This window comes from Microtus oregoni, unplaced genomic scaffold (assembly GCF_018167655.1).
Source record: "Microtus oregoni isolate MIOR12 unplaced genomic scaffold, Mior012 000020F_ref0000438, whole genome shotgun sequence".
Lineage (NCBI taxonomy): Eukaryota > Metazoa > Chordata > Mammalia > Rodentia > Cricetidae > Microtus > Microtus oregoni.
The window spans coordinates 16,868,841-16,888,840 of record NW_024543079.1 but is presented as its reverse complement, the minus strand read 5'-3'; the positions used below and the strand labels follow the sequence as shown (position 1 = coordinate 16,888,840).

The 20,000-nt window shown below is 49.9% G+C and overlaps 1 protein-coding gene across 1 annotated transcript; it reads left to right on the top strand.

The window, feature by feature from the left end:
• Nucleotides 1-6,584: 6,584 nt before the first annotated feature.
• Nucleotides 6,585-19,052, top strand: LOC121460449. Its single transcript, XM_041670855.1, has 5 exons — nt 6,585-6,682; nt 7,436-7,517; nt 9,886-10,050; nt 14,205-14,336; nt 18,756-19,052. The coding sequence occupies exons 2-5, from the start codon at nt 7,436-7,438 to the stop codon at nt 18,890-18,892; spliced, it is 516 nt and encodes a 171-aa protein (XP_041526789.1). The 5' UTR covers nt 6,585-6,682; the 3' UTR covers nt 18,893-19,052.
• Nucleotides 19,053-20,000: the final 948 nt, after the last annotated feature.

The window sequence follows — 20,000 nt, the reverse complement described above, 5'->3', positions numbered from 1 at the left end:
TGCCTCCCGAGTGCTGGGATTATGGGATTAAAGGCGTGCGCCACCACCGCCCGGCCCCCCATCTCTTTTTTATAATAACAAGGTGGGAGGTTAGGTACCACCGGTTAAAGGAATTGGATTCTCAAGACTTCTTCCTGCTTATTTCTGGGTGTCATCTTTGGAGGTAACCTGAGAAGGCTGGGTGTTGGCCACATCCTGGGGTAGCTGGTCTCTTTGCTCTTGTCTGATATTTGTGGTATGGAAATGTCTGATGTCTCTTACACCTGGTTAAGGTACTGGCAGAACAGAGGACAAAGTTAAATTAAGGGAAAAAAAAATTAGGATCAGGGAATTGAGGGGGATGTATCTGAACTGTTTAAGGTGGATCCTTCAATTCAGCTCCCTGGAACTCACAAGAATTCTTTGGGTTTGTGAAAACAGAAGTTTTAGACATATACATTGTATAAACAGTAACATATTTATGTCAGATAGATATATTTATTTTAAAAACAACTTTATTTTATGTGCATTGGTGTGAAGGTGTCAGATTCCCTGGAACTGGAATTACAGACAGGTGTGAGCTGCCATATGGGTGCTGGGAATTGAACCCGGGTCCTCTGGAAGAGCAGTCAGTGCTTCCAACCATTGAGCCATCTCTCAGCCCCTCAGATAGATATTTTTGCACAATGAAAAGTATTCTTAAGACTATGGAAGGCAGCATGAGAGAGAAGTTTGATAACTTGTATTTGTCCTCACACCTTTATAATTTGCAGGTCTTGTATTTGTATTTTACTGAAATTTGTTTGGTGAGGTTGTTCTTTTAAACTGACAAAACTTCTCAGCCAAGTAGAAACTGGGCGGCGGTGGTGGTGGTGGTGGTGGTGGTGCAGGCCTTTAATCCCAGCACTCGGGAGGCAGAGGCAGGCAGATCTCTGTGAGTTTGAGGCCAACCTGGACTACAAGAGCTAGTTCCAGGACAGGCTCCAAAGAAACACAGAGAAACTCTGTCTCAAAACAAAACAAAACAAAAAACAACAACAAAGAAACAAAAAGTCAAGTAGAAACCACCTTAGCCTCAATCAGGGGTCACTTCCCCAGTCACATGACTCAACATCAAACGCCTTCTGTAGGATCGCACAGAGAAAGGTAAGACGCAACTTCCCACCCCTGTGATGTTTTCCCTAGGAATGTGTAACTTTAATTGGATCACGAGAAAATGCTGGGGAATCCAAACTGGCAGACAGTTCTTATAAACACAAAAGACTCCAACTCTTCAAAGTGGAAAAGCAAAATGAACGTTGTCCAGGCCAACTTCTTAAAAGAGAGAAGTGGGAAGACCTGAAGAACGGTCACAGATCAGTGAGATGACACTGAATGCAATGGCAGACCCTGGATGGAACCACAGGAACGGAAGAAAGGCAGGAGCCATCAAGCAGCAGAAATCCCCAGAACTTCTTTTTTTTTTTTTTAGTTTTTCGAGACAGGGTTTCTCTGTAGCTTTGGAGCCTGTCCTGGCACTAGCTCTTGTAGACCAGGCTGGCCTCGAACTCACAGAGATCTGCCTGCCTCTGCCTCCCGAGTGCTGGGATTAAAGGCGTGTGCCACCACCGCCCGGCTTCCCCAGAACTTCTGTACCTGAGTTAATAGCGAGCCTCTTCCTTCCCCCTCCTCCTTCTCCCCCTCTTCTTGTTTTTCAAGACAGGGTCTCTCTGTGTAACCCTGGTTATCCTAGAACTAGCTCTGTAAACCAGGCTGGCCTCAAACTCACAGAGATCCAAATGTCTCTGCTTCTCAAGTACTGTGATTAAAAATTTGCTTGGGGCTGGGCGGTGGTAGCACATGCCTTTAATCCCAGCACTCAGGAGGCAGAGGCAGGTGGATCTCTGTGAGTTTGAAGCCAGCCTGGTCTACAAAGCTAGTTCTAGGACAGCCAGGGTTATTATACAGAGAAACCCTGTCTCAAAATACCAATTAGAAAGAAAGAGAGAGAGAGAGAGAGAGAGAGAGAGAGAGAGAGAGAGAAGAAAGTGAAGAAACTGCTGGATAGGTAGTTGAGGGTGAGCTCACTGCTCTTGTGGCTGACCTGAATTGTACTCTCAGCGTCCAGGATCTGACGCCCTCTTCTGGCTTCCTTAGGCACCCACACTCACATCTAAACTCACATGCAATTAAAAATAAATCTTTTTTTTTAAATTTATGTGCATTGGTATTTTGCCTGCATGTATGTGTGAAGGTGTCAGATCTTAGTGTTACAGACGGTTGCAAGCTGCCACGTGGGTGCTGGGAATTGAACCTGGGTCCTCTGGATGAGCAGCCAGTGTTCTTAACCACTGAGCCATCACTTCAGCCCCAATAAAATAAATCTTTTTTTTTTTTAAAGATTTTTTATTTTATTTTATTTTTGTTTGTTTTTTGAGACAGGGTTTCTCTGTAGCTTTGGTGCCTGTCCTGGAACTAGCTCTGTAGACCAGGCTGCCCTCGAACTCACAGAGATCCGGCTGCCTCTGCCTCCCGAGTGCTGGGATTAAAAGCGTGTGCCACCACTGCCCAGCTAAAATAAATTTTTATTAGAAAAAAAAAAGCCTAGGGGGCTGGAGAGATGGCTCAGAGGTTAAGTGCATTGACTGCTCTTCCAAAGGTCCTGAGTTCAATTCCCAGCAACCACATGGTGGCTAACAACCATCTATAATGAGATCTGGTGCCCTCTTCTGGTATGCAGACAGGCATGGAAGGAATGTTGTATACATAATAAATAAATATTAAAAAAAAAAAAGAAAAAAGAAAAAAAAAGCCTAGAAATTTGAGAACGAGCTGGGCGGTGGTGGCGCACGCCTTTAATCCCAGCACTTGGGAGGCAGAGGCAGGCGGATCTCTGTGAGTTCGAGACCAACCTGGTCTACAGAGCTAGTTCCAGGACAGGCTCCAAAGCCACAGAGAAACCCTGTCTCGAAAAAACAAAACAAAACAAAACAAAAAAAAAAAAAAGAAATTTGAGAACGTGGACGTGAAACATGAACATGGAAAAAAAAAACCCTAAAGAAAAGATAAATGAAAGCAATGCGATTTTTTTTTTTTTTTTTTTTTTAAGGACAGAGCAGCTCTGGCTGTCCTGGAACTTGATCTGTAGATTGCCTTGAACGCACAAAGATCTACCTGTGTCTGCCTTTCTATCTTTCTGCATCTATCTTTCTACAGGTGTCCCCAAGACCAAATCTTTGTGCCCGCAGAAAAAGGAACAACCCCTCCCTTCCTCCACAAGTGCAGCCCTAGGGCTCAGGGCCTGAGTACAAGGCCCACAAGGACTGTTCCCTACTCTGGTGCCAACCACGGATTCTGTTTTGTTTTGAAGTCTCATGTACCCTGAGTTGGCCTCGGTTTGTGACTGGGGACGACCTTTAACTCTCTGTCCTGCTCTTCCCACCCCAAGTACCCAGACTACAGAAGGACATCAGTCTCACCAGGGAATCAGGGACAGACTCATTCCCAGGCCTGGGCCCCTTGAGTGACTTGATGTCAGAGTGCCTGTCACAGGTCCAAGACCCACAGAGGATGTTCTTCCATGGCCCTACAAGCACAGTGAGCCCCCATACCTCCCATGCCTGGTGGAGGGGTCCGGTTTGTGCTCTTTTTCCTCAGCCCTGGACAGAGTTTCCAAACAGATGTTCCTCATCACGGCCTCACTGCTCATCGGGAGCCCGGAGTTCCCACAGAGGCTGGTGGGAAAGGAGAGGGGAGAACAGAGGGTCATGTTCCTCATAAACCTTCCCTTGGGAGGCCCTGTGAGAGGCTGGAAACTGAGGCCCAGAAGTGACACCACTCACCCAGTGGCTGCAGTGAAGCCCGTATACATAAGCCACTCTTCCCAACACAGCTACCCACCATCCGGGAAGGCTGAAGGCTTGCTGGGTATGGTGGCAAGAGCCTGGGTTCAATCACTGCGGGAGAGCCCGGGGGTGTGGGAGGAACTGGGCTATGGAAAGATGTACTTCTTCAAGTCTGCAGGACAGAGAATCTTCCTTCACCCTCTGCCCCCGGGGCCACGCTGCAGTACACCCTGTCAGTCTCCAAGAAGGAAAGCAGTCCTTTCGTGTCTCTCTCTTCCAGAATTACCTTGTTTGGAAAGGTAGGGAAGATCCCAGGAGGGACCACTAGAGAGCCTGGCATGGCCTGCCTTTGTCACTGGGCAGAGGATCGGGGGGCGGGGGTGGTATTAAAAATCCTTGGACCCATATTTGCCTTCCCCAGGCCCTGCCACCCTGGTCCAGAATGGAGGTGAGATGTAGCCTGCCTCTAAATTCTTCTAGCATCTTTTGAATGTCTGCCCTTGCAAGCTTATCTTTCCTTAAGGAGTAGATCCCTTCCTTTCAGTAAACTGGCCTGGACAGACTACTGGAACTCTGATGGATAGGTTGGGGATGGGCATACACCATGGACACAAACCATCATACAGTGCCTCTTGTTCTCAGTAGAACCACAGCCCTCCCCTACCAGTCTACTGACAACTGTGGGCTTCCCTAACTGAGTCCAGGTTCTCCTCCATTTCCTCGGCAATCCACGTCTGGCCTTTGGTCACCTCTCATTCTTTTATAGGCACTGGAAATTGAACCCAGGGCCTTGTACGTGCTGGCCAAGCACTCACCACCAGCCTCTTATCCTCTTTAGAATAAAATTCAAGCCAGATGATAGTGGCTCACACTTTTAATCCCAGCACTTGGGAGGCAGAGGCAGGCAGATCTCTGTGAGTTTGAGGCCAGCCTGGACTACAGAACAAGTTCCAGGACAGGCTCCAAAGCTATACAAAGAAACCCTGTCTTGAAAAACCAAAACTAACTAACTAACCAAATAAATAAAATTCTAGACCCTCACTGTGGCCCCTGCTTCATACCTTGCCCCTCCCCCATCCCACCCTCCCCCTTGCCTTCCTCCCTGTCCTTCTGGTCAGGAAGACACCTGGGTTTTTCTGCCCCCAGGCTTCAACAGGTCTATCCTGCTGACGGGAACCTGACTGGAACCGGACAAGCCCCTAAGAGCGGGAGCTATGTCTGGTCTTGTTACTACTGTAGAGGTAATGAATGCAGCTGCACTGGGGACATTCTTTCCTTTAAAAAAGAAAAAAAAAAGAAAAAGAAAAAAAAACGTTTTGTTTTGCTTTGAGTGCTAGGATCAAACCCAGAACCTCCTCTAAGCCTGGCAAACACGCTTCATCTGAGTTACATCTCCCTGCTCCCCAGCCCCACCCCACCCCCTTTTTCTTTCTTTTTGAAGCAAGATCTTTCTACACAGCTCTTGCTGACCTGGTAATCAATAAGTAGTCCCACCTGGCCTTGAACTCAGTCAGGTTCTCTAGTACTCTGAGTTCTGGGACGGTAAGCATTTGTCTCCACACCTAGCTCCACTGGCTAAGAGAAGTCTGACTTTGTAGCTCGGTTGGGCCTTGAACTCATCAGCAGGTAGGAGTACTTACTGAACTAATTATTCTCTGACCTCCACCTGCTCACTATGGCATATGCATGCCCAGTCTCTCTCTCTCTCTCTCTCTCTCTCTCTCTCTCTCTCTCTCTCTCTCACACACACACACAAATAATAAATTTATTTCATTTATTTATCTTTTTTTGAAACAGGGTCCCTCTACATAGCCCTGGTTGTCCTGGAACTCACTATGTAGACTAGGCTGGCCTTGAACTCATGGATATCCACCTGCCTCTGCTTCCCAAGTGCTGGGATTAAACTGCTTCATTGGCACAGTATCAATAAATAATTCTTTTGTTTGGTTTTGTTTTTGGGGTGGTGCCTCACTCTGTAGCCTTGGCCAGCCTGGAACTAGGTATGTAGACCAGGCTGACCTCCAGCTCATAGAGTTGCCTGTCTCTTTCTCCGGAGTGCTGGGGTCAGTGAGTAATTTTATTGAATGTACCTGAGCTCTTTTCTGGTAATGAAACTATCACAACCAGCGAAGCACAAGGTAGGAGCTAGCCTTAGGTCTCTCTCATGGGAGAGAAAACGTGCTCAGAGACGTTAGGCCATTTTGTCAGAGTACACAACTCAGAAGAAAAACCCAGGGGAGGCTTTATCTCTTTTGCTTGGAGACAAGGTTTTGCAGCAAAGCTTGTCCTTGAACTTTGTGATCCTCCTGCCTCCATCTCTGAATCCTGGGACCGCTGCTGGCCTGCCAGTGAAGAAGCCTTTCTCCTCTCCCCGCACCTCACCTGCTCATGGTAGAGGGCCGGCGGAGCGCCCACAGTGGTCCTCGAAGGCTGCCTAGGAGAGGAGGCTGGAAGGCTAAGACAATTTTACAGTTGCATCTGTAATCTCCGAGCCCGGGAAGCAAGAGGTAGCCAAGTCTCTGTTATCTAGTGCGTTTGAAGCCAGCCTGGGCTACACGAAACCCTGACTCAAAACCACACAGCACATTCGTGGTGGGATGAAGGAGAAAGGTGGAGTAGCAGGGACCTCCTGCTCCTCTGCCAGCCGGGGGTTTGAGGAGGTCCCCGCACCGCTGGGGATATGGCGGGCAGCAGCAACACTCTCTTTTCCCGCGCCCCTAGGGACTTGGCTCAGCACAAGCGACAGAGGCGGGACGTTCCCACGTGGGGGTGGCGGGCAGAGGCGGGGCGAGCTCTGGTCCCCTAGGTCCAGTCTTCAATTCCCTGCCAGTCACTCAGCGGGGCAGCTCTGGGTCGCTCCGCTGCCTTCAGTCTGAAAGGTGAGTCCCGCCCGAGGGAAGGGTCGTGGGAGTGAGATGTTCGCGGTGGCCATCCTGAGCCTTTGCCCCATTACCGCACACTCTCCCTTCCTGGGGTCCCCTCACTGTCCCGTTCTGATGCCAGAGACCTAGCCCCAGGCATTCCCTCTTTCCCGGGAAGTGGGGTCTCCTCTTCCCAGAAGACTGGCTGGCCCTTTCCCTAAATGTGTTGCCTCGTCCACTGGCTGAACTAGTTTGGTCCTTGGCCTCTGTTGCCGCTGGGATGCCAGACCCTACGTCCGTCCGAGTGATGGTAGGGCGCAGCCTGCCCCCCTCCTCCTGCAGCAGAGCAGGCAGAACGCACGTAGGCAGTCAATTAAGGAGACCTGGGAGCAAGTCGCGGAGCATCTGCTCTGAGATCTGGGCCAGCTGCTCTGTGGGGAGGAGGCTCAGGACTTTCCTCTGGGGCAGACAATTTAGTGGGGCTCCCAACCTGGCTGATGTGAGACTGGCAGCAGAGCTCAGGCCCCACCCTCACCCCCAGATCCAAACCGTTCAGACCTTATCCAGAGGTTTGACCTCCTCCCGCTTCTCAAACGATGAATGGAGAACCTAAGAGGGCCCCAAAGATCTAGCGCCTCACCTCCACCCACTGCCACGTATCAGGCAAAGCTGAAGGGGGTCCCTTCCAACCCACCAGCAAAGCAGAATCTGGCGCCAGGGGCAGTCAGAGAGCCAAGTGGTGCAGAACCGCCCCTGTCTCCCGCCCCACAGATGCTCTCCAGAGCTGCCTGGAGTCTGCTGATCAGGACCGGAGGACTGGGAACTCGAGGGACACACAGCCCAAGAGGCACTGGTAAGGCTCAGACCCAGGTGTCAGCCCTGCTCCAGAACTGGGGCAGAGAGCCTTGTTAACTGCCTCCTATCTATCACATCCTGTGATACTGCGCCTGGAGTCCTGGAACAAGTTCCTCCAGCAAACGGAGTCCACTGTGGAACAAGAGAGTAAACCCCTTCATCCCAGGTTTCCTTAGAACCTAGCCCACACCTTAGTCCTCTAAGACCTCTGATTCCCAAAGGGGAGGGTGCTGCAAGGATGGAGACCCTGAATGCTCCTTTCCAGACATCGGTGCCAGGACTAGGCAGAAGAAGAGGTCTAAAGCAGGTGAGATATTTTGGCCAGATAGCAGAAGGGATCTGCTGCTCAGGGGAGTAAGATCAAAGATAAGATTGGCTGATCCATTCCTGCCCCCCCCAGCTATGCTAATCACTTTAGATTTTGCAATAGCAGCGTGCAGCAGTGCTAGCTCTGCTTCTTTTATTTATTTATTTATTGTTTGTTTGTTTGTTTCTTTATTTATTTTCGAGACAGGGTTTCTCTGTAGCTCTTGGTTCCTGTCCTGGAACTAGCTCTTGTAGACCAGGCTGGCCTCGAATAGCTCTGCTTCTTAGATGAACAGCTGGAGCCCAGAGTGCTAGATACTAGATAGGGCGGTACCCAAAATTGGGTATGGTGGCTCACACCTCAATCCGGGTACTCAGGAGGCTGAGGGCTGCCACACATCCCAAAACAGTTTGGCTTATGGACTGATTCCCTGTCACAAACAAAAATGACAACAGAAAACTGGGCATGGCGGTTCATACAACCATAGCATTTGAAAGACCGAGGCAGGCGGATCACTGTGGCTTAGAGACAAGACCAGCCTGGACTATAGGGCAAGGCTGTCTCAAAACACCAAAACAGATGATGATAGATAGATAGATAAATAGATAGACAGAGAGAGAGAGACAGGACTCAGAACCAAGACTTCTCTGATGCTATTCTCCTGCCTCTGGTGTCAATAATCAGGACAGCCTGTAGTGAGACCCTCCACTTTCTAGCCTTGCTCTGGGCAACCTGGCCATCTGCACAAAGCTGAGGCCTAGTCCCCAAGGAAAGTCTCTACAAGGCTCTTGATTCTTTTTTTTTTTTTTTTTTTTTTTGGTTTTTCGAGACAGGGTTTCTCTGTAGCTTTGGTGCCTGTCCTGGAACTAGCTCTTGCCAGGCTGGCCTCGAACTCCCAGAGATCCGCCTGCCTCTGCCTCCCGGGTGCTGGGATTACAGGCGTGCGCCACCACCGCCTGGCACAAGGCTCTTGATTCTTCATTATCCTTTCTGGACCTATGATCACAGAACACTGCAGTGTGCCGGGCCTTTGGTGATTTTAAAAAATTTACTATTGCTAGTATGCATGATGTATAGGGGTCATTTAAATTTATTTTTGTATGTATTTATTATTGTATGTATGCAAGATATATGGGGCATGCTATACCATGCTTGTGGGGGTCAGAGGGCAGTTTTGTGGAATCTTCTCTCCTCCCACCTTTGTGAAGGTCCCAGGGATTGAACTCTGCTCGGCCTACCACCGCAACTGTCTCTACCCACCGAGTCATTGCCCAGGCCCTCTCCTTTCATCTTACTTTTTGGACACAGGCTCTCCTGCACCAGCTTGGCCTGGAATTTGCTATGTTGATGAGGATAGCCTTGAATTCTTAATCTTTCTGCCTCCACCTCCCAAAGGATGAGATGATAGGCATGTGCCACCATGCTTCATGGTGCTGGGAATCAAACCCAGACCTTCTCACATCCCAAGACTTTCAACATACTAGGCAAGGACTCTACCCACCGGGCTACGTTCTCAGCCCTTCTTCCCCCAGAGGACCTTTGATGCGTTATCTGGAAGCTTCCACAGAGGTGAGAGGCTTCTACAGGAGGCTGTGCAGATGCAGTTGCATTCGGTGTGAGTTGTGTCAAGCTGTAGTACACACCCGGCTGTCTCTGAAGCCCCATGAGCACATGTAAAGTCACCCCACAGGGTGCTTTATAGTCTGCACGGCTGTTTTCCCCTGGATCTTGGCTCCCTCTTTAAGCCCTTCCTCACCCCTAGCCTCTGCCTCAGTGGACCTCCTCTCGGGCCTACATCTTCCCAGAAAACGCAGGGTTTGCAGCAAAGAGGTGGCGACCTGTGCTCCTTGCCTGAAGGCTCAGTGTGCTCATGTATCAAATGGAGATGACCACATCCATCCTCTAGCTCAGGGTGACATGTGGCCCGTGAGCCAGCTCACCTGAAAGCCTTCAACTGACACACAGTGAACGAGAAATGTACCACTTATAACTGAAGTCATGATTAAAGATAGGTGGTTCTGTTGCAGCCTGGACACAGCTCTCTCCCTTGTACCTGCAGCTAGCAGCCAGCGGAGGATGAGCCCCTATGTGGACTGCTATGCCCAACGCTCCTATCCCATGCCCGATGAACCCTTCTGCACAGAGCTCACTGAGGAGCAGCGGGCCCTGAAGGAGAAGGAGAAGGGCAGCTGGGCCCAGCTGAGCCAAGCGGAGAAGGTGGCCTGTAAGTATTGGGCTAGGCGACTATCTGACCAAAGAGAAGGGGAAGGCACGGGGCGGGTGTGTGTGTGTGTGTGTCCAACTCACACTTTGTTCAGTGAAACCCCATGTCTGAAGCTCGTGACATTGGGGACATGAGGAGAGTCACTTAGGCTGATCTCACAGTGTAAGGCAGAATGTGTCTAAGGTGGGGTGTGTCCCAGGGGCTGCAGACCCAAAAGAGAAAAGGGTCCCCAGGAAATCTTTCTGGGGAAGAATAAGAGTGACATGGGGAAGGGGGTCACAGGGACAGGTGTGGGGGTCCTTATGTCACTAAATGGGGCACAGAGAGGCAGCTGACGTAGTCAGGGAAGAAGGGAGGAGAGCTATGTGGCCCTGGGCTAACCTGGGCTATCTGGAGCCTCTTGGCCTCCTTTCACAGCTGGGGTGCCGATGTCTCTTACTTCAGGGGGTACTTAATGGGCAGAAGGCAGCGTTGCTCACTCCCTCATGATTTCTCTCACCGGGCATCTTACTGGCATCTACTACAAAGGCAGGCCCTGGCACGGGTGGGAAGAAGCTGCATCCTTGCCCTGTAAACTTAAATGCTTAGTGTTCTGCCTGGCTCCTTTTCCTTTCTTCCACACCCGCAACTCCCCTTCCAACTCCCTCCCCTTCTCCCCCACCTCCCTCTTCCTTCTTCTCTCTTCTCCTCCCTCCTTTCCCTTCTACTTATTCCACCCATCTCCCTTCTATATCAGAAAAGGAAGGCCCCTCTTTTCTTCTTTCCCCAAATGTCACCACATTAAGTATGTCCCTGTACCCACCATTAACTGGCCAACAGCTGGTCCCATAGTCATAGGAAACAGAAGCTCAGGGAGATGACATCACTGGCCAGGCCACACAACTTAGAGTTACTAGCCAGCGGTCAGGACTTGGACCCACACAGAAGACACCAGGGCCATACCACTGCCACACCACACTCTGGGAAGGCTGCTGGGTTACAGGAGGGAGCCAGAGCTCAGCAACCACCAGCGGGCCCTGGACCTCTTGCCACTGGATCCCCCCTCCCTCACCTTCACCCCACCTCCTTCCTCCTCTCTGCTTCTGCCTGGGTGGAGAGTCACTGTGGCAGCCAAACTGCCCAGCCCAAGATGGTTCTGCCCAGGAGCCTGTGCCAGCGCTCATTTTCCCTCACATAGCCATCTCGGAGCTATTTAAGGTACAGAGACACAGTGTTCACATAAGCCACACTCTTAAAGAACTGCAAGAAGGGAGAGGGGCAGGGAAGGCGGGAAGTGGGGAGGGTAGAAAGAAAAAGGAGAAAAGGAAGCAGGAAAAAAAAAGGGCAAAGGGGAAGGAAGGGAGGGAGGGAGGTCAGCATCCTTCCTGAAGTCCTCCTCAGACCAGGTCTTTGGCTCACAGACATTGCTTGTCCCCTCTATTGCTTTTTCATTCTTTGACTCTTGATCTGAGCTTCGGCATCCAGCTGGGTAGTGGGCCACGCTGGCCCTGGTCCATGCATCTCCTGATAGCCACGCCAGAACCTAGTTAGGCATCCAGCTGGGTAGTGGGCCACGCTGGCCCTGGTCCGTGCATCTCCTGATAGCCACGCCAGAACCTAGTTAGGCATCCAACTGTGACTACATTTTGATAATTACTGGAGGCGCACAACTTAAGCAGAAACAAAGCTTTAAGTTGGCGTGGTAGCCGGGCGGCGGTGGCGCACGCCCTTAATCCCAGCACCTGGGAGGCAGAGGCAGGCGGATCTGTGAGTTCAAGGCCAGCCTGGTCTACGGAATGAGTTCCAGCATAGCCAAGGCTACTCAGAGAAACCCAAGAGAGTTTAAGCTGGCATGGTGACATGTACCCATAATACCAGTCCTGGGAATGGCTGAGGGAGGAGGATTGTGGGTTCAAGGGCAGCCTAGGCTGTGTAGTAAGATTCTTTCCCAAAATAAATGAATGTTTTGTAGTTTTAAATGCATAACGACACAAAACAGAACCTCCTGTGTACTGCCAGTGATCTCGGTGCTGGGGAGGCATCGGAGACCAGAGCCCTTGTTCTTCTGAGGGTCTGGGGAGCTTGAGTTCTACAAAGCAGGTGATAAAAATTCTCAGTGGGAGGCGGGAGGTCAGGGAAGTCCTGATAAAGAATTGCCACATAAAAGCTTATTTTTGTACTTCCACATCAGAAACGCACCCTCCTTGTTCAGTCAGAACAGACCCAAATCCCATCTTCCCTGGGGCTGGCCAGGTCCTGTGAGAGCTGCCTCCTGCTGATACTCACTCCTCTTCCTCAGTCACACTTCCCTTTCTTTGCCCCTTCCCCATCTGTTCCTGTCCTGGGCCATTTAATTTAATTTAATTTTTTTATGTTTTAGTTTTTTGAGACAGGCTTTCTCTGTGTTGCTCTGGCTGTCCTAGACCAGGCTGGCCTCAGACTCAGAGAGATCCACCTGCCTTTGCCTCCTGAGTGCTGGGATTAAAGGCATGCGCCGCCACCGCCGCCAGGCCTTAATTTTTGCAACAATGGATTTCATTGTAAAGTCTGCTGGACTGAGATCCAATGTGTAGCCCAGGCTGTCCTTGAATTCACTGAGGTTTGTCTGCCTCTACTTCGGCAGGGCTGGGCTGAAAGTGTGCTCCTTTGCTTTCATTTCAGCCTGGCTTTCTCTGCTTGATTTCCTAAACCTGGGTCCTGAGGTCTCCTCTGAGAGGCCTTATTGACTTAAAAAGAATCTGGTGGCAGGGGTTGGAGAGATGACTGCTCTTCCAGAGGCCCCGTGGTTCAATTCCCAGCACCCACATGGCAGCTCACAACTGTCTGTAAATCCAGTTCCAGGGGGATCTGACACCTTCACACCAATGCATATAAAGTTTAAAAAGAAAAAAAAGCTGGTGGCTGCGCTGTCTAGCGCTGCAGCATTCAGGAAGCAGAGGCAGGACAGCAGAGTGAGACCCTAGCTCAAAACAAACAAAACACACAAGCAAACAAGAATGGGCTGGTGTAGCTGGGCAGTGGTGGCACAGACCTTTAATCCCAGCACTTGGGAGGTGAGGCAGGTGGATCTCAGCCTGGTCTACAAAGCGAGTTCCAGGATAATCAGTACTGTTACACAAAGAAACCCTGTCTTGAAAACAAAACGAAACAAAACAATGGACTGGTGTACAGGGAGATGGCTCAATGCGGTACCTGCCATGCAAGCACGAGAACCTGACTTCAGAAAAAGGCTGGGCAGAGCAGCATCTGCCTGTAATCCCAGTCGTGGGGAGGCCAAGAGAGGAGGCGGTCCCCGGCCAGCTAGTATAGACCAATCAGGAGGCGCTCCCTGGCCAGCTAGTATAGACCAATCAGTGAGCTTCAGGGTCAGCGAGAGATCCTGTCTCAAAACACAAGGCAGCAAAGGTAGAGCGTGATCATGGAAGACACCAGATGGTGATTTCTAGCCGCCACATTCACGCACATGTATGTCATTCACGCACATATGTCATGTACACACTCGCACACTCAGGTGTACCAGGCCTTTTCTTTTAGGCCACAAACCAGCTCCCAAATCATGACACAGAGACTTATCATTAGTTTTGAATGCTCAGCCTAGTTTAGGTAGGTTTCTGGCTAGCTCTTTTAACTTAAATTATCCTGCTTCTCTTTTATCTACCGTTTGCCTTAGGGCTTTTTACCTTTCTTCCTTCTGTATCTTACTTTCACTGCTTTCTGTGTCTGGCTGGTGTCTGCCTGGCTTCTGGCCCCAGGCATCTCCTTCCTCCTCCCTTCTTGTTCCTCTTCTTTCTCAAGCCTGGATATCTCCTATTTATTCTCTCTGCCCTCAGTCCCGCCTATCTTTTCTTCTGCCTAGCAGTTGGCCATTTAGCTTTTTATTAGATCAATTGGGTGCCTTAGACAGGCAAGGTGAGACAGCTACAACACATCTTTACAGAATTAAACACATGCAGCATAAACAAAGCAACACACCTTTACCCAGTTAAAGTAAGATGCTGCAGCATAAACAGGTATAGCTTATCTTTGCCGAGTGAAAATAATATTCCACAAAAGAGGCTGAGTGAACAGCCTATAGCACAAGAAGGGGCAGCCAAGGGTTTCGGGTGCCAACAGCTGTTCTAGGGTCCTGGGCATGGATCTGTATAAGTATCCTTCCACACGCTGCCTGTCTCCAGTGTACCGGCTCCAGTTCCACGAAACCTTCGCAGAGATGAACCATCGCTCCAACGAATGGAAGACAGTGATGGGCTGCGTCTTCTTTTTCATTGGCTTCACTGCTCTGGTGATTTGGTGGCAGCGGGTGTATGGTGAGTGTGAGTCATTGGCTGGAGGCAGTGAATGCCCTTGTGCTCATAGCTACTGGCCAAGCTCCGTAGGACTCACCTGAAGGGTTCTGAAAAGTCTCCGCAGAGGGAGGATGAAGAACAGAACATGGCCACCTAGAGGGGAGGTAGGGAGGTTAGCTCTCTGGGCATTAGTTTTCTTATCTGCAAAATGGGAATAATAACATCCAGTTCTGTCTGGGCTCTTGGATGATTTAGTGAGGGGGCTATAGGTTCAGGTGGGTGCATGCATGGTGGTATTTCTGATCACTGTATATTAACCGTGTGTTTCTTAGCATACTTTTCAACAGTTGGAAGACACAAATATATTGTCTTTTTCCTTGTTTTTTTTTTTTTTTTTTTTTTTTTTGACAGAGTCTCACTATGTAGCCTTGACTGTTCTGGAACTACTTACTATGTAGACCAGGTTGGTCTCAAACTCACAGAGGTCCATTGTAGAAGGAGCTGTGGGCATGCATTCCTGTGGCCCAGCTCCCGGCCGCCTGGCTAGCTTATGCCCCAAAATAACAACACACAAATTGTATTCTTTTAAACACTGCTTGGCCCATTATATCTAGCCTCTTCTTGGCTAACTCTCACATCTTTGACTAACCCATATCTAATAATCTGTGTAGCACCATGAGGTGCGCTTACAGGGAAGATTCTAGCCTACGTCCATCCTGGGTAGGAGCTTCATCGCGTCTGCCCTGGAGAGAAGAGGCATGGCGTCTGTCTCACTTCCTCTTCCTCCCAGCATTCTGTTCTGTTCACTCCACCCACCTATGTTCTAACCTATCAGGAGAAGCCGTTTCTTTATTAATTAACCAATGAAATCAACAGACTGATATTTGACACTCCCACATCAGTCCATCTGCCTTCCAAATGCTAGGATTAAAGGTGTGTGCCACTATGATCAGCTCCTTCTTTTTCTCTTCCTCCTCCTCCTTCTCCTCCTCCTTCTCCTCCTTCTCCCCCTCCTCCTCTTCTCCTTCTTCTTTAAAGCAGGCTTTACTATGCAGACCATGCTGACCTCAGACTTGGGATTCTCCTTCCTGAGAATTGGGGTTAGGTTTGCAGGACCACTACTAGCTAGGGTTATTCCTCTCTCACAATAAAAGGCCAGTGAAACAGTCCAGGCCAAGATGGGCACTCATAGACCCTTTGCTCTGTTACACTTTTTTTTTTTTTTTTCCGAGACAGGGTTTCTCTGTGGCTTTGGAGCCTGTCCTGGAACTAGCTCTGTAGACCAGAGATCCGCCTGTCTCTGCCTCCCGAGTGCTGGGATTAAAGGCGTGCGCCACCATCGCCGGGCTGCTCTGTTACACTTAACAGGAAGGGAAGCTTGCATTTGATGTACAAGATGCCTCTCCATGTCCAGCATCTATTTCTGTTCTATTGGCTACAGATGATAATATGTCCTTGCTTAGCTTAGCTACAGGAGAAACTAGGAAATGTTTTCTGGGAATCCTCTCTCGTCTCTCTCTCTGTGTCTCTGTCTCTTTTGAGAGAGGTACCCTTGTCTGGCCTGGAGCTCCCTGTGTGGATCAGGCTGGCCTCAAGCTCACATGCTGAGATTAAAGGCATGCACTACCACACCAGACATTTTTTTTTCTTTTAGAAGCAAGATCTTGCTGGGCAGTAGTGGCACACACCATTAGTCCCAGCATTCAGGAAGCACAGGCAAGTGGATGGGTCTCTGACATTGACAACAGCCTATAGAGTCTATAGACAGCAGTCTGTAGAGTGAGTTCCAGGACAGCCAGGGCTACACAGAGAAACCCTGTCTCAGAAACCAGCCAACCAAATAAATAAGTGGATGAATGCAAGGTCTTACTCTTTTTTTTTTTTTTTTTTCGAGACAGGGTTTCTCTGTCCTGGAACTAGCTCTTGTAGACCAGGCTGGTCTCGAACTCACAGAGATCCGCCTGCCTCTGCCTCCCGAGTGCTGGGATTAAAGGCGTGCGCCACCACCGCCCGGCCAAGGTCTTACTCTTTAAGCCACTGTCTTAGCCACTGTTGTATTGCTGTGAAGAGACGCATGGCCGCAGCAACTCTAACAAAAGCAAGCATTTCGTTGAACCTGGCTTACAGTTTTAGAGGTTTAGTCCATCGCCGTGGTGGCACACATGGTGCTAGAAGAGTGGCTGAGAGTTCTACATCTAGATCAGTAGGCAGCAGGAAGAGAGAGTGACACTGGGCTTAGCTCCGGCTTCAGAAACTTCAACATCCACCCCAGTGACACACTTCCTCCAACAAGGCCACACCTCTTAATCCATTTCAAATAGTGGCATTCCCCAATGACTCAGCATTCCAATATATGAGCCTATGGGAGGCCATTCGTGTTCAAACCCCCACATTCAGGACAGCGGGAAATTCACCAAGGAGCCTAGTTTGGCTTTAAACTTGCAGCAATTGTTTTGCTTTGCAATTTCGAGTGCTGACATAACAGACGGGAGTCGCCACGCCCGGGTTGTGGGTTGTTTTTTGTTTGTTCATTTGTTTGTTTTGTAGGTGGGTCATTCCTTTCTTTCTTTTAAAGTTTATTTACTGTGGAGGTCAGAGGACAGTTTTTGGGAGTCAGTTGTCAGGTCCAGTGGCAAGCACATTTACCCATTAAGCCATTTTGCCAGCCCTTTGTTTGAGTATTTATTTACTTTAGAGAAGGTCTCATTAAGCGCTCCTGGCTGATTTGGAACTCTCTGTGTAGACCAGACTGACCTTGAGTTGACAGAGATCTGCCTGCCTCTCCTGCCTCCCAAATGCTGGCAGTAACCTGCTGTGATTTTTCTTGTAAAATCTGGATGGGAATTCCTGTCCTGTACAAACATGAGAAGGGAAGGTCTTTAGGGAAATGTCTAGCTCAGGGTTTGCTGTGTCCTAGGGGCCATCCTTGTCTACCTCTGGATAGAGACAGTGATGAGGTTGGGAGGTTAGGAAAGTACTTGTCTTGCAAACATGAGAACGTGAGTTTGGATTCCCAGCATCAGCCCCACTCCCAGCATAAAAAGCAGATACGTTAGGCCAGAGAGATGGCTCAGCAGTTACACTGGCTGTTTTTCCAGAGGACCTGGATTTATTCCCAGTACCAACATGACAGCTCACAACTGTCAGGAACAGGGGATATGACGCCCTTTGCTGGCCTGCTCAGGCACCGAACACACACGGTGCACATACATAAATGCAAGCAGAGCACATGAAATAATAGTAATATTAATAATTGTTTTGAAGTTGGGATGTGATGGGGCACTGGGGAGATAGAAACAGTAGGATCCCTGTAGCCAAACTAGCTGAGGAGTGAGCGCCAGCATCAGTGAGAAACCCTGCCTCAAAAACTAAGACGAGCCTGGCTCAGTGGCTAAAAGTGCGAGCCACCATGCCTTCAGTTGAGTTCAGTTCCCAGGAGCCCTATGGTGGAAGGAGAGAATCATCTCCTCACACCTCCACACATGCGCCATAGCTCACTCCCCTGTGCATACCCCCACCACGAAATGAATAAGGGGGAAAGTTAAGTACCAGGGACAGAGGCTAGGCTAAGAGGGTCCACAGGTAAGGGTCTCTAAAGTCCCTCCCTCAGGGTCCAGTCTTTGGGTGAAATGCTGTTCTCCTCTGGTTTTTATTATCACTATGTATTCCATGTTGGCCTTAAGCTCTCTATCCTCCTGCCTCAGCTTTCCCAGTACTGGGATTACAGGCCTCCACCACTGTCCAGCTCCTATCCTGGTTTGTGAAGTCAGTGGTATCTGTTTACCTTTGCTCCTAAATATCCCACCGCCCACCCAGCTGCAGGACACAGAAGGAGCCCCCTCTTCCTCCCTGTCTAGTGGGAGGCCACAGCCAGTGCTTCTTATCTGTCCAGCCAGAGAGATGCCCAGAACCTCACAAGTACTCATACTCCGTTTCCAGAACCATCCAGACAGAGCCTACTCCTTGCAGGAGAAGAAGGCGAGGCTCAGAGAAGTGAAGTAACTTGTTCGAGGCCACACAGTAGAGAGGTGGTGGGGCTGTGGGCAGCACATATTGTCTTCATGTCAGCCTGCCACTGGTCACAGAGAGAAGTGAGGAAGTAGATTCACTGAGGGGAAGGAGTGAGTCTAAGGGAAACTGGGAGCAAAGCCCTGGTCCTGGACCATCTGGAGAGCCTGGCGGTGCACACCACTAATCCCAGCCCTGGGAAGGCAGTGACAGTAGGAGCTCTGTGAGTTCAAAGCCAGGCTGGTCTACATAGTGAGTTCCAGGACAACCAGAGCTACAGAGTAAAATCCTTTTTCAAAAAGACTGAGACAGAAACAGAGGAGTTGGGGGGAGAGCCTGGAGATAGCAGGGAGCGAACCCCTCAGTGCAGGGGACCCTGACAGTGTGACTGGGACCTGGGCTGCTGCTGTCTCACCTTTGCTGTCCCTGCAGTGTTCCCTGAGAAAGTTATCACCCTGACGGAGGAGCGGAAAGCCCAGCAGCTCCAGCGCCTCCTGGACATGAAGAGCAACCCCATACAGGGCCTGGCTGCCCACTGGGATTACGAAAAGAAAGAGTGGAAAAAGTGACCTGTACCACTCGTCAGCCGCTTGCCCTAGTGAGACCACCCTGGTGCAGAGCCTGAAGCCTAGAGCCCCCTCCTCTCCTCTCCCCCTCTTCCCTTTGCTCCAATAAAGCAGCCTGTTTTTTTTTCTGCCTGCAAACTCCCCTTGGACTATATATGACATCCAAATTTACCCAGTGAGATAGGGACAGGAACAGTTCATGGAGTGTTTCCTGGAAAAGTGTGCTAAGGACCCGAGGGCAGGTTGGAGGGAGGAGAGAAAGCATTCAAGAGAGGGGAGGCAGTAGCAAAAGCAAAAACACTTTTTTTCCCCCAAGACAAGGTTTCTCTGTGTAACAGTCCTAGCTGTCCTAGAACTTGCTCTGTAGACCAGGCTGGCCTTGAACTCACAGAGATCCCCCTGCCTCTGCCTCCTGAGTGCTGGAATTAAAGGCGTGCACTACCACCGGGCAGAAACAGTCTTTTATTCAGTCAGTTAATCAGTCTTTCCTGAGCACCCAAGGTGTACCTAGTAGTATGATTCTGGGCTCTGGGGATGCTGCAGTGTCCAAGACTGGCTTCACACAGGAGATTTTTCTCCTGTGGAAGCCAATGCAAACGTGAATAATGAATAGTAGCGAGAAATACTGTGTGACAGGAGATAAGTGTCACAGAGAAAGCAGGAGAGAGTGAGGCTGGGAAGCAGGTGAAGAGCCTCTTAAAGGAAGTGGCACCTCTGAAGAGGGCAGAGTGGAATCGGGAACAAACCTTGCATGGAAGGTGGAGGCTGGGCAGCATGTAGCCTTGTGCTGCCTCCCTTACCTGTGTGCAAGGCCACGAGTTTCATTTCTGGCATTGCAAAAGAAAAAAATAGGCTAACAAGTACAGAAACCATGAGGTGCTCTGCCCATCTGAACTTCGAGGAGACCACCGTGACTGAAGAAGTCCTGGAGCAGAAGGGAGAATTGGGAAGCGGAGATGTGTGTGTTGGAAGAGAGCCTGTCTTGTGCTGGGTAACAGGGTACACAGGGCCCATTCGGATTATGGTCCAAGTATGGGGGGGTTCGTGTTTTGGGATCTCTGAGGGTCTCTTAGTCACCTGATGAGATCTGGGGAACAGTGACTGTGCAGGA

Excerpts from the sequence above, each read along its gene's own strand:
- LOC121460449 (XM_041670855.1), top strand. The coding sequence starts at position 7,436 with ATGCTCTCCAGAGCTGCCTGGAGTCTGCTGATCAGGACCGGAGGACTG. Across the intron at positions 10,051-14,204 it reads CCAAGCGGAGAAGGTGGCCT|TGTACCGGCTCCAGTTCCAC; the intron begins GTAAGTATTGGG and ends GCCTGTCTCCAG. Across the intron at positions 14,337-18,755 it reads TTGGTGGCAGCGGGTGTATG|TGTTCCCTGAGAAAGTTATC; the intron begins GTGAGTGTGAGT and ends CTGTCCCTGCAG.